Source organism: Haliotis cracherodii, unplaced genomic scaffold (genome assembly GCF_022045235.1).
Source record: "Haliotis cracherodii isolate W230 unplaced genomic scaffold, xgHalCrac1.p SCAF_3, whole genome shotgun sequence".
In the NCBI taxonomy this organism is placed as follows: domain Eukaryota; kingdom Metazoa; phylum Mollusca; class Gastropoda; order Lepetellida; family Haliotidae; genus Haliotis; species Haliotis cracherodii.
In genome coordinates this window covers 46,387,831-46,401,197 of record NW_027266286.1, presented here as the reverse complement: position 1 = coordinate 46,401,197, position 13,367 = coordinate 46,387,831, and the positions used below count along the sequence as shown (strand labels likewise).

The window sequence follows — 13,367 nt, the reverse complement described above, 5'->3', positions numbered from 1 at the left end:
CATTATAAATACGCACACTATTATTTACAAACCCCCATTCATTTGTCATTCAGCTATCTAGACCTACAAAGAGATGGTTGTGAAACTTCCTTATGCCGACTTAACTCACCGTGCACCTGCGCGAGCTATTGTTATCCTGAATGAGTCACGAAGTTTAATCCTTCCTGTCAAATCTGCTTATGTCCAATATATGTAGGTCGAAGAGCCCTACTGCATGCATAAATACATCAGTATTTGATACTAAGTAATACACTTTCTGCCTACCTCGACGTTTTATGTGTGACACATAGTGCTGTGTGGAAAAGGTAGGTGTGTGTATGTCTATTATACGGATGGAGGTAAGATTTTGATCGACCGCTATCGCTGTACATTTACCGATTTCCACGTTACCAACTAGAATTTAATGACATTCAATAGCCAGTACTCCGGAGATAAACTGTACAGTGTTTTCAATATCGAGCTTTGTTACCTTTAGATTTGATGTTGCTACATTGAATTTAGAACTGAAAGCACAGCGTGAAGTTTCAACTATTATATATAGCCCAGATACGTGTCTACAGGTAACCTAGATCTACACTGAAAAGAGTGTTTATCTCCATTCAGTCATGATAAAATTAAACTCAACAGTTGGTGTTGGCGAAGATACTGAGGCGGCATAATGCATTATTTCTTTCAAGTGTTTCGAGTAGGTTACGATTGAAAATAATACAAGGAAGCTCCGACAATCGACAAAGTATTGTGCTGTATATACTCCATTGCTTTTACAGCAGTAATGATAACTGTCACACATGAGAGGCATTGAAAGTGTATTGCACTTAGATGTCGTAATTTATCATACAATTATATCTCTTTCCTGACATATCGGAAGGCAAGCATTTTACCCTCTCGTCACTTGTTTAGATAAATATGTTATCTAATGAGAGTAGTCAAACATTATCTACTGTAAAGTTTTGAGCTATGAAATTATATCGATTGGCTAAGAATAACCTTAACTGCGTATGGAATGATTACCAAAGATCAAAGCACATCTTTGACTTCTTTGCAGGCTACACATCAGTATGACTAAGACTGTGTGCTTAACGAATGGTATAGCCATTTTACTCTACACCCTGCAATCAGTTTATACAGGTAAGGACTTATTCAAATGAACCCTAATCCTTCAGTAAATATAATCCTCATGCGCGTTCATTACAAATCCGCGTATATGCAATATTATCATGCTTGGTTGGGGCTAGATTGTATAAAAATCAACCAAAATTGTCAACTAAATCATGTTTTGAGTTTTATAACTTTCAAATGGTATCATTCATATTTCCAACATTAACCAATAATATTGTTGGTAAGAATGTAGGACATTTATGTTTCAGTTGGGCTGTGCAGATCCATGATGTTGGAATATGATGGACACGAAATCTTGTTTACCTTCAAATAAAACAACATAACACATGCCCCTATCATAAGGTTAACATTAATATGCACCTTTTTCTCTTCTATCTCGTCTTCAATCGTCCTCAGCAACTGTAAGCTCCTGACTCCTGGAGGCTGCAGTTAGTAACGGTACACATGATACCGCTTTGTGGAAAATCAAACAAATTTACATGACTGTATTATTGTTTCACTGACTAGCGCATAAAGCTACATATAGTGTAACAAGTGGGTGAATTAGTTAGCTATTTGTATATTGTAGTTCTAAATTCAGTTTGAAGCTTCTAATTTTCTAGTTTCAGCAGCACTTTAATGTTTCTTACATGCATGTTTAGGAAAAACGCCTTGATATAACTGGAATAATGTTAAAAGCGGCGTTAAACCCAACTCACTCACTCACTGTTTAGGAAACACAGACAGTTGCTGTTTGTATTATGAACGGACTACCAGTTAAAGCTTACCTATTAACTATACTATTATGTTCATTATGGATTCCTTAAAAAAGGAAGGTTCACTGAATACAATGTTTATTCCTACTACAGGATATTCACCATCGATTTCCCTTTACCGGTTTCATACACCATTGTATCGATGGGTGTCTGTGTAGACTTTAGGTTAGAATTGATCTTCAGCAACCCATGATTGTCGTAAAAGGCGACTAACGATATCGGGTGGTCAGGCTCGCTGACTTGGTTGATGCATGATATCGAATCCTATTTGCGTAGATCAATGCTCACATGATGTAAATCACTTGATTGTCTGGTCCAGACTCGGTTATTAAGAGTCCACCGTCAGGTTGAAATTGCTGATGTATTTAAGTGATGCTAAACTTTTGTCTAAAGTCACAATATTTTTTAGTCGTACAAACCAAATTTAAAGTGAAGGTCGGCCATGTACAGATGCGATAACAGACACATGTTCATGATCCAGAGACTAATGATGTTAAGGATACCTCCTAACAGCGTAAAAGTCGAACATGTGAAAATGTCCAAATCGGAGTTTATCAATGATGCTAAAAAGTTGTTCTCAAGTTATGATTTTTATTGTGATTCAAACCAAATTTCACATGAAGATCGGACAGGTTCATATGTATATGTACTCTGATAACGCACAGGATATAGTTATGTATACAGAAATGTACTTTTGAAGTACCTACATGAAAAGACACCATCGGCCACCACAACTTCACATCTGCAAAATATTTAGCACTACTCCGTTTCACACAATCTTGGTATATTATCTTTGATATCTGTGAAGCTATAATATGCTGTGCATTGATCTGAATTGTATAATATATGATGTTTTATCATGTCATTTTATATATTGGCATAACATATGTTCACGATATAAATTTATATGTTCGACACTACCACTATAAACACTAAAAGAACAGGTAATTGTCCAATTTTGCATTAGACACATACTTGTACGCAGGGTGTGTCATATATCGCCTTATGTTTCTTGAAACACATCAGTTTTAACATTAATTAAGTGACAAAATTGCACTGCATGAGGATTACAAAGGACAGGCAAGCAGAGCATGTATTGTTTTCGTTGCGTGTCTTGTATTCAGCCATCGTATAGATGGAATATTGCTGACTGAGGCGGTATGACGTATACAACACTGACAATATAGAGTTTCAGGTTATCAATTAGTTGGCATACTCCTGAAAAAGTGAGTGATGGACAATTGAGAGAAAGACGGTACAATCAGAAATAATACATTCACACTGATTTACTTTCACTATATGTGTTCATACTTGTATGTTGTGACGTGTCATTTATGTAGGTAGAACACGTACCAGTAAAGCATGCTATGGATCTCTTGGCCTTCCCTGTACTTGGCATGTACTCATCTGCAGCAGCAACCAGAAGATCGCAATCTATGACGCATATCATACTGACAATACAGAGTGTGGAACAGGTCTCTCCAGTTGCGTCACTGGGAACCCGGACAGTGTGACAGAACGTGGATATCACAGGTCCAACAACGCCGAGCTGATCTCCCTCTACAACGACTGTTCAACAGAGACTCGGTGTGTGTATCCTGCCCTGCGACGAGGTGCAGCTCTTACATTCTCTGTTGTGAAATATCAGTGCATTGAAAGTAAGTGTTTATTGGTAGAAGATGAATAATTGATAACTGTTGCTACTATTTGAGTAGGAAAAGCTTCCTATGTGCAGTTGGATGAGCATCAGCGTTGATGAAATATCACATGTTATTTAATGTGTGTTGTGCAATGAATGTTTGTAAGTGTTTGCGACAGGCAACCAATGATGTTCTCGTCCCCCCGACCTTTACTTTTCAGATTCAATGAAAGTAGGTGTCTGATAACACAAGTAATATTGAAGTATCATACATTTATTCGAAACAAAGATACATCTGTCATAAATACCAAAACTAAAATCACTCTACGAGGTGAGCAGTCGCGATGTTTCATTCAATAAATATTCCCTAAAATGGATTTAGTAAAATAGTACATAATAAATTTTAACACTAAAACCAACCAAGCTCCCCGTGTATAATAACTACATGTGGAGCAGGTCGTTCTAGTTGATCTGTGAAAAAGGTGTGACAGTCGGACAAAGCATGGCTATCAGACTCCCAACTGGTCGACAGAACATCGGTGTATGTATCCCGCCTCCGACCAAGGTGTATGCTGTGACACACTAATGTATTCGATAACAGACTAATGACAGAAAAACGAGAACATCAGCTCAGTTATGTTTCAGAGTTCACTTGTGATTCTATAACGGCTTCAAGCTATAAGAGAAAGTAGGAGTTCCTGATTCGCCCCCTTCCACGAGGGTGCAGTTATTGTGAAGCTCATTGTAGGTGTTGCCCGCCGTGATATGTCTGGCAAAATTGATAAAAATACACCTTGGCACACAACAATACAGTCACTCGAATACCTATTACATCATTTACATATATAATTTCTGCAAGTATGTGTTGAATCATTCGTCTGTTTAACCGATCTCATATTTAATTTGTGGTCTTTATTCAGTACTTGTTTAAATTGAGTAAAGAGCATTATGGCGTCAATCATCGTAACTTTTACATTTACCTATTGTAATCATGGCCATTCAGCTGGTCGACCGTACCGATGATCTGATTATAGGGTTTGATTACCTACAACTCTATGTCTGTGTACAAATCTCGAAGCGCACGTAGACTTACCATATGAGTGCATGTGTGAAGGTGTGAAACCAATACATGTAGATGACAATGAAGACAGTAAAGATGATGTCATGTCAAACATGATGGCACCAACGGCATGTATACACATGAAATGTTGCAGACATGATTCAGTGTACATCTGTGGAGGAGTTGCACAGGATATGTCTCAAGTCTCACTCATCCATCGAGAACAGAGAATATATAATTCCTGAAGACAAACCAATACATATATAACGACGGCTAGGATATGGTACCTTCAAGAGACAAAGGTTTATCTTAAAGTGTCTATTAATTGAATGTATGCATGTTTCAGAAATTGATTCATTGTACCTCAGTGGAGGTGTTGCAGTAGGCTTGTCTCAAGTCTCACTCACCCATGGAGATCAAAGAATACCATGTTCTACACCACAAACCAACAATTATTTGTGCACTTTCAAGTCTAATGTCACCGCTACAAGCATATCAATGTATGCTCTTGACGCGATGTTAGGACGAGGAACTCCAGAGGAATGCTTATCATGGTTGTCAGTCCTACCTGGGAATGTCATCACAACAAATAATTGTTCAACTCAGTTCATACCGTTTGAGAGACTCAACGTAACAGCGGAGCTCCCGATATCTCTACACTTCTCAGATATTCCAAGCCTGTCATCAGCATTAGTGTGGCTTCTGATCAATGGTGAGAATGAGTAGTGTAATTATATATTGATGTTTTCGTACTGTACCCCCAGCAACAGCATGTGTCCTTGTATAGGAATCATTATGATCATAATCTATTTCCAATGTTTGATTGTGTATAATTAAAATTGATCTTCCAAAAATCTCAATTTCTGAAAATTACATACTCATTTGTTACTGTGTGTGTTGCAGCATCAGACCCTTTCAATGTGAAGTGCGAAACTGAAACAGTGACAAGCACAGGTAGGCATCATGTCCAGATTTTCACTTTATTGCAAGTACATGCTGCATAAACTGTAATTTGATATTGCCATGTGCACTATTTTTTATCTAAATATCCAACATGTGTCTGTAATCAAACGGGCATCTTTCCGCAACAACACCTGTATATCAGCTGGCTAAACGTTGGGGTGTAAAGACAATCAGTGGCTTCATTTGAAATATTTAGTGAAGTTTTCGATATGATCACAAATATATACCACGAGAGTACAATGTGTGAAAATCATTTTTGGTGTTACCTTCCGTGGTATTGTTGGACTATTGCTGAAAGTGACGTAAAACCATACGCACTCACAAAATGTATGCATACTTCTTTTAATTACTTTAAACCAAGATAAGTATAGCCCAGACAAATTGTACCCTTATCAGTCACATCGGATGCAGTATATGTACAGTCCAGTATTTTTTATGATTACACACTCAAAAACAATAACGGTTCTAATTTCAGAAACTTTCTCGAAAGGTAAACATATTGCATGTCAGCTTTGTTATTCCTAAGACTTAGTAATTAACATGTAATTGCACACTTGTAGGAGACACATATTGAATGCAGATCAAGCAAGATGCATCTTTAAATAATAAGAGTCGCGTTACTGATACCGACACCTATACCGTGTCTCACTATTGTGAGATGTCTTTCTTATAAGGTTATTAAAGACCTAATATCTAATAAATGTTGATTTCATGAATAGAAAATGTATTATTATCAATGATCACATTATCTTTTAATGCAGGACCACGGCACCAACAACGCCAAGAGACATGTACACACTATTTAGCACAATATAATATAGAGCAACCAGTTCGATGTCTTTTATCGATACCTATTCTGCAGCAAAAGGTCTCTAAAATGATAAACATAGTTATGCTTGTTCCTATCTGTTAACTAAATATGTCTCTGAACGTCTTCGGTGTTACCGTCATCAACCCTACTTTGGATTCTGGTAAGTAAGTAAGTAAGTAAGTAGGAGAGACACGTACATCATATTTTGTTCAACTTCGGTTAAAAATAAACATCATCAATTGTGAGCATAGGTTTGCATCGCGTTTGTTCACACTGCAAATAAAAGTTACGTTATTTCTTAAAACAAATGTTGTACAGTACCTGTTTAAACGGTTGCAACACATTTCTTTTAAAGTTGATATATTTTCAAATTATACATAAAACATGCTTTTCGTTCAATAACTTGTCACTGAGTACATTGTATCTGAAAGTACAGAATAAGTATATACCCTAAGTTGATATTTTCACATGAAACGTTCAACTCTGTTGAAGTTCTTGCTCCAGGGAAGTTTTAAAATAGTTCATAAACTGGACCTAAAATCTATTTCGATCTCATCCCAATTTCACAAAAAGATTGTTGATGATTATATTCCGCTCATATGGTATACACGTCAGGTTCCTCACCAAATGGGAATTGTTCACAAATTCGACAAGTACATTTTCTCGAACAGGAGATTCTACACTCAGACCTTGGTTATTATTACCATCGATAGCGTTACTCATTATCAAAGCGATGTCACATATGTTTTGTGTGTATTGAATTAATAGCTTATTAAATATTTGCATTACCTAGTTTCTGATTTACGATTCAAATACAAGAACATATATTTTTGTCTTTTGCATCAATCGCTGATACTCACTGTGGATCATGAAAGCACATACACGTTTGTCCATCTTTTAACAGTGGGACTTAGCACTGAGTCAACTAAGCACAGATCTCCTGTTTCCACCTCTTCACAATTCGCAAGTGAGCATTATTCATTGTAGGATTTCATACGTGATAGTTTAAAACATCAAACAAATGATTAACTTCTGCCGGTTATAAATTGATAGCTTATTTAGTTATGTATCGTCGATGCAACGTACAAAACGGCGTGTAGAAACGTATTAGCTACATGTATGTGCAAATTAAAGTTGTATACTGTACACAATGGTTGGTCAGGTTTTGTTTCAACTTGTGAAGTTGAAACATGCAACTGTTTCTCGTTTGCATGCATCCATTCAACATCACGTATAATGTGTGGAAGCTTTCCAAAATGTTTTGTTTTCAACTGTTTTTTTCATTGAATGTTAATTATTAACAGTATTCCCGTTCTTGTTCTCTGTAGTACACAGGGTCTATTTCGTGTTGCAGCCGGTGTGTTTTTTGGAGGGATGGCTGTTGGAGTTGTTATTGTCATTCTGGTCGATCTTGCAGTGTACGTCCTCGTAGTCAGGTATATTCAAAAGCACATTCACAAGCTACCTTTCCGGGATCATGTAGTGAAACACGCCCAGTAATAACACCCATCTGACCTGTGAAATGTTTGATTTACTATTGACAAATCCCTCCTGCCATATCACAGCTGAGGACACCACGATTGGGATTTATTACCTATTTACAGATGTGGGGAATCGCAAAGGGATATTCGCCATGATGATCAGATATTTTACCCTCAACTGAAACTGATCTGACGTCCCCATTCACTTATCCTACAGATTATAGTCTCCAACTATGTGTCTTTTCAGGCGTCGGTACGATCTTACTGTGAAGAAACAAGGTGACACCCCAGCTTCCATTGAACACCCGACCTACTCCGGTCTGTCAGCGGGAGCTCATGTTAACAACTATGCCATTATTGAACAGACTTCCAAGTTTCAAGGGGATACGGCACATGAGGTGGCGGCTACACAAGATTACCAGAACCTTTGATTTACCATCAGTCAATCATTCTGTAAATGTAACAAAAACAAGATAATGACTCTATGATAATTATATTGTGCTCATCCGTGTCATGTACTGGTTTCAGTTTGGCTCCAGCACATATGCAATTAGTATCTGGTCTTGGAGTAAGCCCGAGAGAAAGGTAGGGCTTTAGTCCTTGAAATGTATATTTCACACCCCCATGTAAGTTTTTTTTTTCTTCTAAAAATATAAATTACTGTTAGGCTGTTAGCACTATACTGTATGTGTGGATTGCATGGTTTCGCCAAAACTGGTAGCATCACTATTTGATTGTGATTTATAAGTACATGCTGATGATATAGTCGGAATCGTACAATGGTCTCTGCTTTCTGCAGGTATTTCTTATGAATATGGAAAAGATTTTGTCGCTTTTACTTTTTGAACAGTACTTCAGTTGTAACAATATTCTAACTCCATGTGCAAAGGGACGAAGGTCTCAAATATTAACCCCTGATCTGAAACCCAGGAACAACAGTATGGTGCTAGATTAAAACCCGCGAAATGCGGATGTTGGCGGACGTAAGAAACACAACTCTACAGTTCATTGCCGCGCCTTTCACTGCTTTTCAAGGAGTTGCCACAAACTTCATTGGGGTAACAAAGTATAAGTGTATTATAGAAATGTTTGCCATTTCACAGTAGCTGTTTCTATAATTTGTATTTTTTGTAATATTGGCTATAACTCCACATGTATATTTTAATCGGCCTTTTAAATAATGCTTGAAATAAATACCGACACTACATATACGTCTGATCATTACAATTATTTTAAGCACAATGACAGTGTTTGTAGTTTAAGGGCAAGGAGGTACCGTATTGTCTGATGTAATCTCCACACTTTCCTCGTTCAGACACTGGTCGGTATTTGCTTCCTTGACTATATAACGCATGTAAACACGCCAATCGACTGTGCGTGCCGATATATGTCATCATGCAATTCTAAGCAGAGGAGGTAGAAGCGTTCAGAGTGAAGCTTCTGACTACCATATGAGACACCAGCGAAATATCATTTGTTTGTACACAAATACGTAGTCCGCATTAAAATGTATGCAGTACTCGAGACCAAGTGATAGATACCTGAGGTACCACGTAGGTTATTGACAATTATCTGTTGCATAAAATCATGGAGCATTTTCGTCATACCTATGCTTGCAAATCAAACACGCGTGATCAGTGAAGCAGGAAGGCGAATGATAATTGTGATGACCGTGCTGTTTTATTAAGAAGGCCTATCCAGAACAGCCATGCACACGTCACAATAAAGCGGACAGCGATATTGTAGTTGTCATCTACATATACATGTATAAGGAAAATAGAGACACTGACTTTTCAAATATGCATGCTGCTGTATAATATACCTGGTGTAAAATGAAACACGATATCTCAACAGGAAAATGTCTAATGCGGTTACTGTTATTATATTATTTGTATTACCGTAGTTAAACTGAATTATACTTGCAACGCGCGAATGGCATTTTGCCATAAATCATTGCAAAGCAGTTGATAATGCAATGTCATGATAAGGTCATGTTTCTTGCATATAAAATTGTGGCACAATTTTTGTTAGTTGAGTGATATTATAAATCGCACCATTTTGTAGATGAATAAAATCTGTGTATAATAAATGTACTGTGTATAATATCACATTTGATGGCACACATTGTTATTATCTGTTATAATCTACGAAAAAATGTAGTACCATTTAATCCTACGCCAACAAATAGCCTTATGAACTTTGTAAATATTGTTACGTGCTAATTAATCAAGGCGAACGCTAGTGTTGTAGCCATGTGTTCAGGAAAAACGCATGAATTGATCCGATAATCATAATGGTGATACGCTTTCTGTATGAACACAAAGAAACGACATTCTCTGAATGATTCTAAGATAATTTGTATTCAAAGAACAAAGAATGTATTAAACATCTACTTTAACATGACTTCATAATACTCATTTCCTTTGTTGTTTGCAATGTATTGGTTCCTCCAATGAATATACTACCGACAAAACAGGAGAACTGATGAAATCATAGTAAAGGTGTAATGACCATGAATGTTTTAAGAATTGACCTTCACTTTGTGTGAGTTCATTGGAGTATGAACCTTCATAGAGTGAGGGCCAAACTGTATGAACGTCGGAGCTTGCGACGACGTTCATACAATGTTTGGCCCTCACTCTATGAAGGTTCATACTCCAATGAACTCACACAAAGTGAAAGTCAATTCTTATAATTTTTTTATCACAATTTCTTACCTCAAAGGATGTAGGCCAAGATCTAAACACAATTATATTTAGTACGTGTGACTTCATGTTTACACTGACAGCCATACAACAACCAGCTACATCGCGGAGTAAAATAGTTCCTCAAAAAGAGAGGTGACATGGGCGTATGGATGCACAACTTGCTCTTCAGAAACATCTTACGCAGCAGATGTGTTCAAATCATATCTTCATCAGATGAGAAAGGTCTGTAAAGAACTACCTCAGTAAGTCAGTCACAATGACAGCGCGTCGTAATACATTTACATCAAGTACAAGACGTCAAAATGGCCGACACGATAAACGTGACGGGAGAGATTTCCGAAGTTGTTAATGAACCTGTGGCGGTTACATGTGTTAGTCATCATTGATCAACTGGCCGATCATTGAAAGGTGAATAAAGATGCGTCAAACAGACACAAAGGTAAATTCATAGATTGATGGAGACGGTCAATGTCAGCCTAGGCACGGATCGAGTCGATACTACGATAGTTTAGATGTGCATTTCTTCGTTTGTTCATTAGGATGGGCCGTAGCGAGGATATTCGTGAACAATCGTGCAGTCACGCTCTCTGACATTTCTCAATGTATACTGAAAGGCTGAGACCAAGAATAAAGGTTCTAAATGATCAGAAAGAACGCTTATGCATGTTTCGTGCTAGGGAATTCCCAGGGGTTTCCCCAGGAATGAGGAAGTAGTCCGTCAGTGTTTACGTCATTTCAAGAACACGGTCTCGAGAAAAACGTATGAACGTCAAATTGTGTCGTTCATACACTTATGAACGTCAATTTCGCGGTCATGTGACCGACCTCTCGTCCAATGGAAAAGCCGTATATCGTGTAAACTTCAAATTAAAAAATTATTGTAAAATACATTTTGGGCGAGAAGATCAATATATAGTGTGTTCACTATGTTGGGCGATACATGCACGACATCTTGATGGCATACTGTTGATTAACCTGCGTATGGTTGCTCTTGGTATTTATTGCCCGTCATTCCTCCTGAAGAGCTACTCCAAGTTGGGCCAATTGAGTTCCCTATCCGCTTGAGAACTTTCACAGATCGGAACCATGTCGTGATCAGGGGACTAAGCGGGCCAGTCCAATGTCCGTATGCCTTCTCGTCGGAGATAAAAGGTGACGGCCTGCGCACGTTGTGGTCTAATATTGTCATCTTGCAGTTCAACATTTCTGCCGATAATTCTTGCGAATGGAACAACGACGCAAAATATTTCCATGGCCAGTCAAATGTCCATTCATGATAACCAAATCAGCAATAATACTGAGTAATACTGCCCCACACCATCACACTTCTGACCCCATACTGATCAGGGGCAAAATCTTAATTCGTCTCCAACGGTAGATGTTTCAATTTGCATGGAATTCTGTAGGGGCAGATTTCAATCTATTGCTGATGAGGCGACACTATAACACCCTGGCCGAGTGTCGGCGGCGCGAGGGGAATTCAACAGTGCGTGTAACTTCGCATAAAAAAATACGGACGAATTGTTATTCTGAGATCTTATCTTAACTTACGAACTTTTTACTAAGAAAACGATAACAACGATTCGAGAATACATCTTATCTTATTCTTTTAAGTTATCGTCAATGGTGCCGTTCGGGCCTGAGAATTCGTAGCGCCACGAATGTTTCGAGAATAGATACCCAGCAGTTGGGTACTGATTAATGCTAAAGTAACATTTTCAGCTGAGGAAAACAAGAGCATAATAGTACTCTAAGAACTTCTTTGTGATTATACAACTCGGGTGTTAATACACACACATACACACTTACACACACAAACACACATACACACTTACACACACACAAAACACACAACACACAAACACAAACACACACACACACACACACACACACACTCACACACACACACACACACACACACACACACACACACACACACACACACACACACACACACACACATACGTTCACTTTTCATATATGCCTGAGTGGGTTCATTTGTAAAAACAGAAATAACGAACATACAGTGTCAGAAGATATGAGAGTTTGCACATAAAATTTGTTCACAACCTCGGAGGGAGAGAGAGAGAGTGAGGGAGAGAGAGAGAGCGAGTGAGTGAGTGAGTGAGTGAGTTGGGTTTAACGCTGCTTTTAATAGTATTCCAGTTATATCACGGCGTGTCAGCTTGATGTGGGAGGAAAGCCCGAAGTCATGCAGGTCTCAGACGTTTACCTCTTCGGTGAAACCACCAGCACGGGTATGGTGCTGACAAACCTAGAAACATAATCGGGGCGAACCGGGATTCGAACCCACAATCATAGATTTCTGGCGTGCCAAAGGGACACAACTCTGCACAGCGAATCGCGGCGCCTTAGACGACTGGGCCACCCGTGCCCCCGGGAGAGAGAGAAAAAAATAGATTGAGGGCGAGAGAGGAGAGAGGACTGACATTGCACAATTCTTTTTTAAGATTTCGCTTGTATCAGAAATTTTTCATGAATACAAGCTCAAAGCACTGCTTAACGAAACACATATACTTGTACATGTATATACTCTGCTTGTATCCACCCACAGGCATCGGTAGTTTCGAGACCGAATATATAGTAACCAAACTGATGTACACCCTACCTAGCTATATACACATATATGTAAAGGATCCTAATGTATACATGTGAGGTTTACAGCCGTCGAAGTTTATCTCAACTCACTTTCTGAACTCCCAACAGGTGTGATCAATGGCGACACCTATGATGCGCTCATACAATCATTCAACCTCTATCGCTAGCTGGTGTCAGAACATCCTTACCAGAAAAAACAACAACATTTGTTC

At 38.3% G+C, this 13,367-nt stretch overlaps 1 protein-coding gene across 1 annotated transcript; it reads left to right on the top strand.

Annotated features, from left to right (window-relative positions):
• The first annotated feature begins 256 nt into the window (after nucleotides 1–256).
• On the top strand, nucleotides 257–8,259 carry LOC139474800 (uncharacterized). The gene is made up of 9 exons (XM_071257925.1): nucleotides 257–305; nucleotides 1,046–1,128; nucleotides 3,215–3,532; nucleotides 4,262–4,285; nucleotides 4,920–5,285; nucleotides 5,477–5,527; nucleotides 7,252–7,314; nucleotides 7,702–7,783; nucleotides 8,076–8,259. Exons 2-9 carry the CDS (start codon nucleotides 1,059–1,061, stop codon nucleotides 8,257–8,259), a joined length of 1,158 nt encoding a protein of 385 aa, XP_071114026.1. The 5' UTR covers nucleotides 257–305; nucleotides 1,046–1,058.
• The last annotated feature ends 5,108 nt before the right edge of the window (nucleotides 8,260–13,367 follow it).

Excerpts from the sequence above, each read along its gene's own strand:
- LOC139474800 (XM_071257925.1), top strand. The coding sequence starts at position 1,059 with ATGACTAAGACTGTGTGCTTAACGAATGGTATAGCCATTTTACTCTAC. Across the intron at positions 3,533-4,261 it reads GAAATATCAGTGCATTGAAA|GTGTTGCCCGCCGTGATATG; the intron begins GTAAGTGTTTAT and ends AGCTCATTGTAG. Across the intron at positions 7,784-8,075 it reads GTGTACGTCCTCGTAGTCAG|GCGTCGGTACGATCTTACTG; the intron begins GTATATTCAAAA and ends GTGTCTTTTCAG.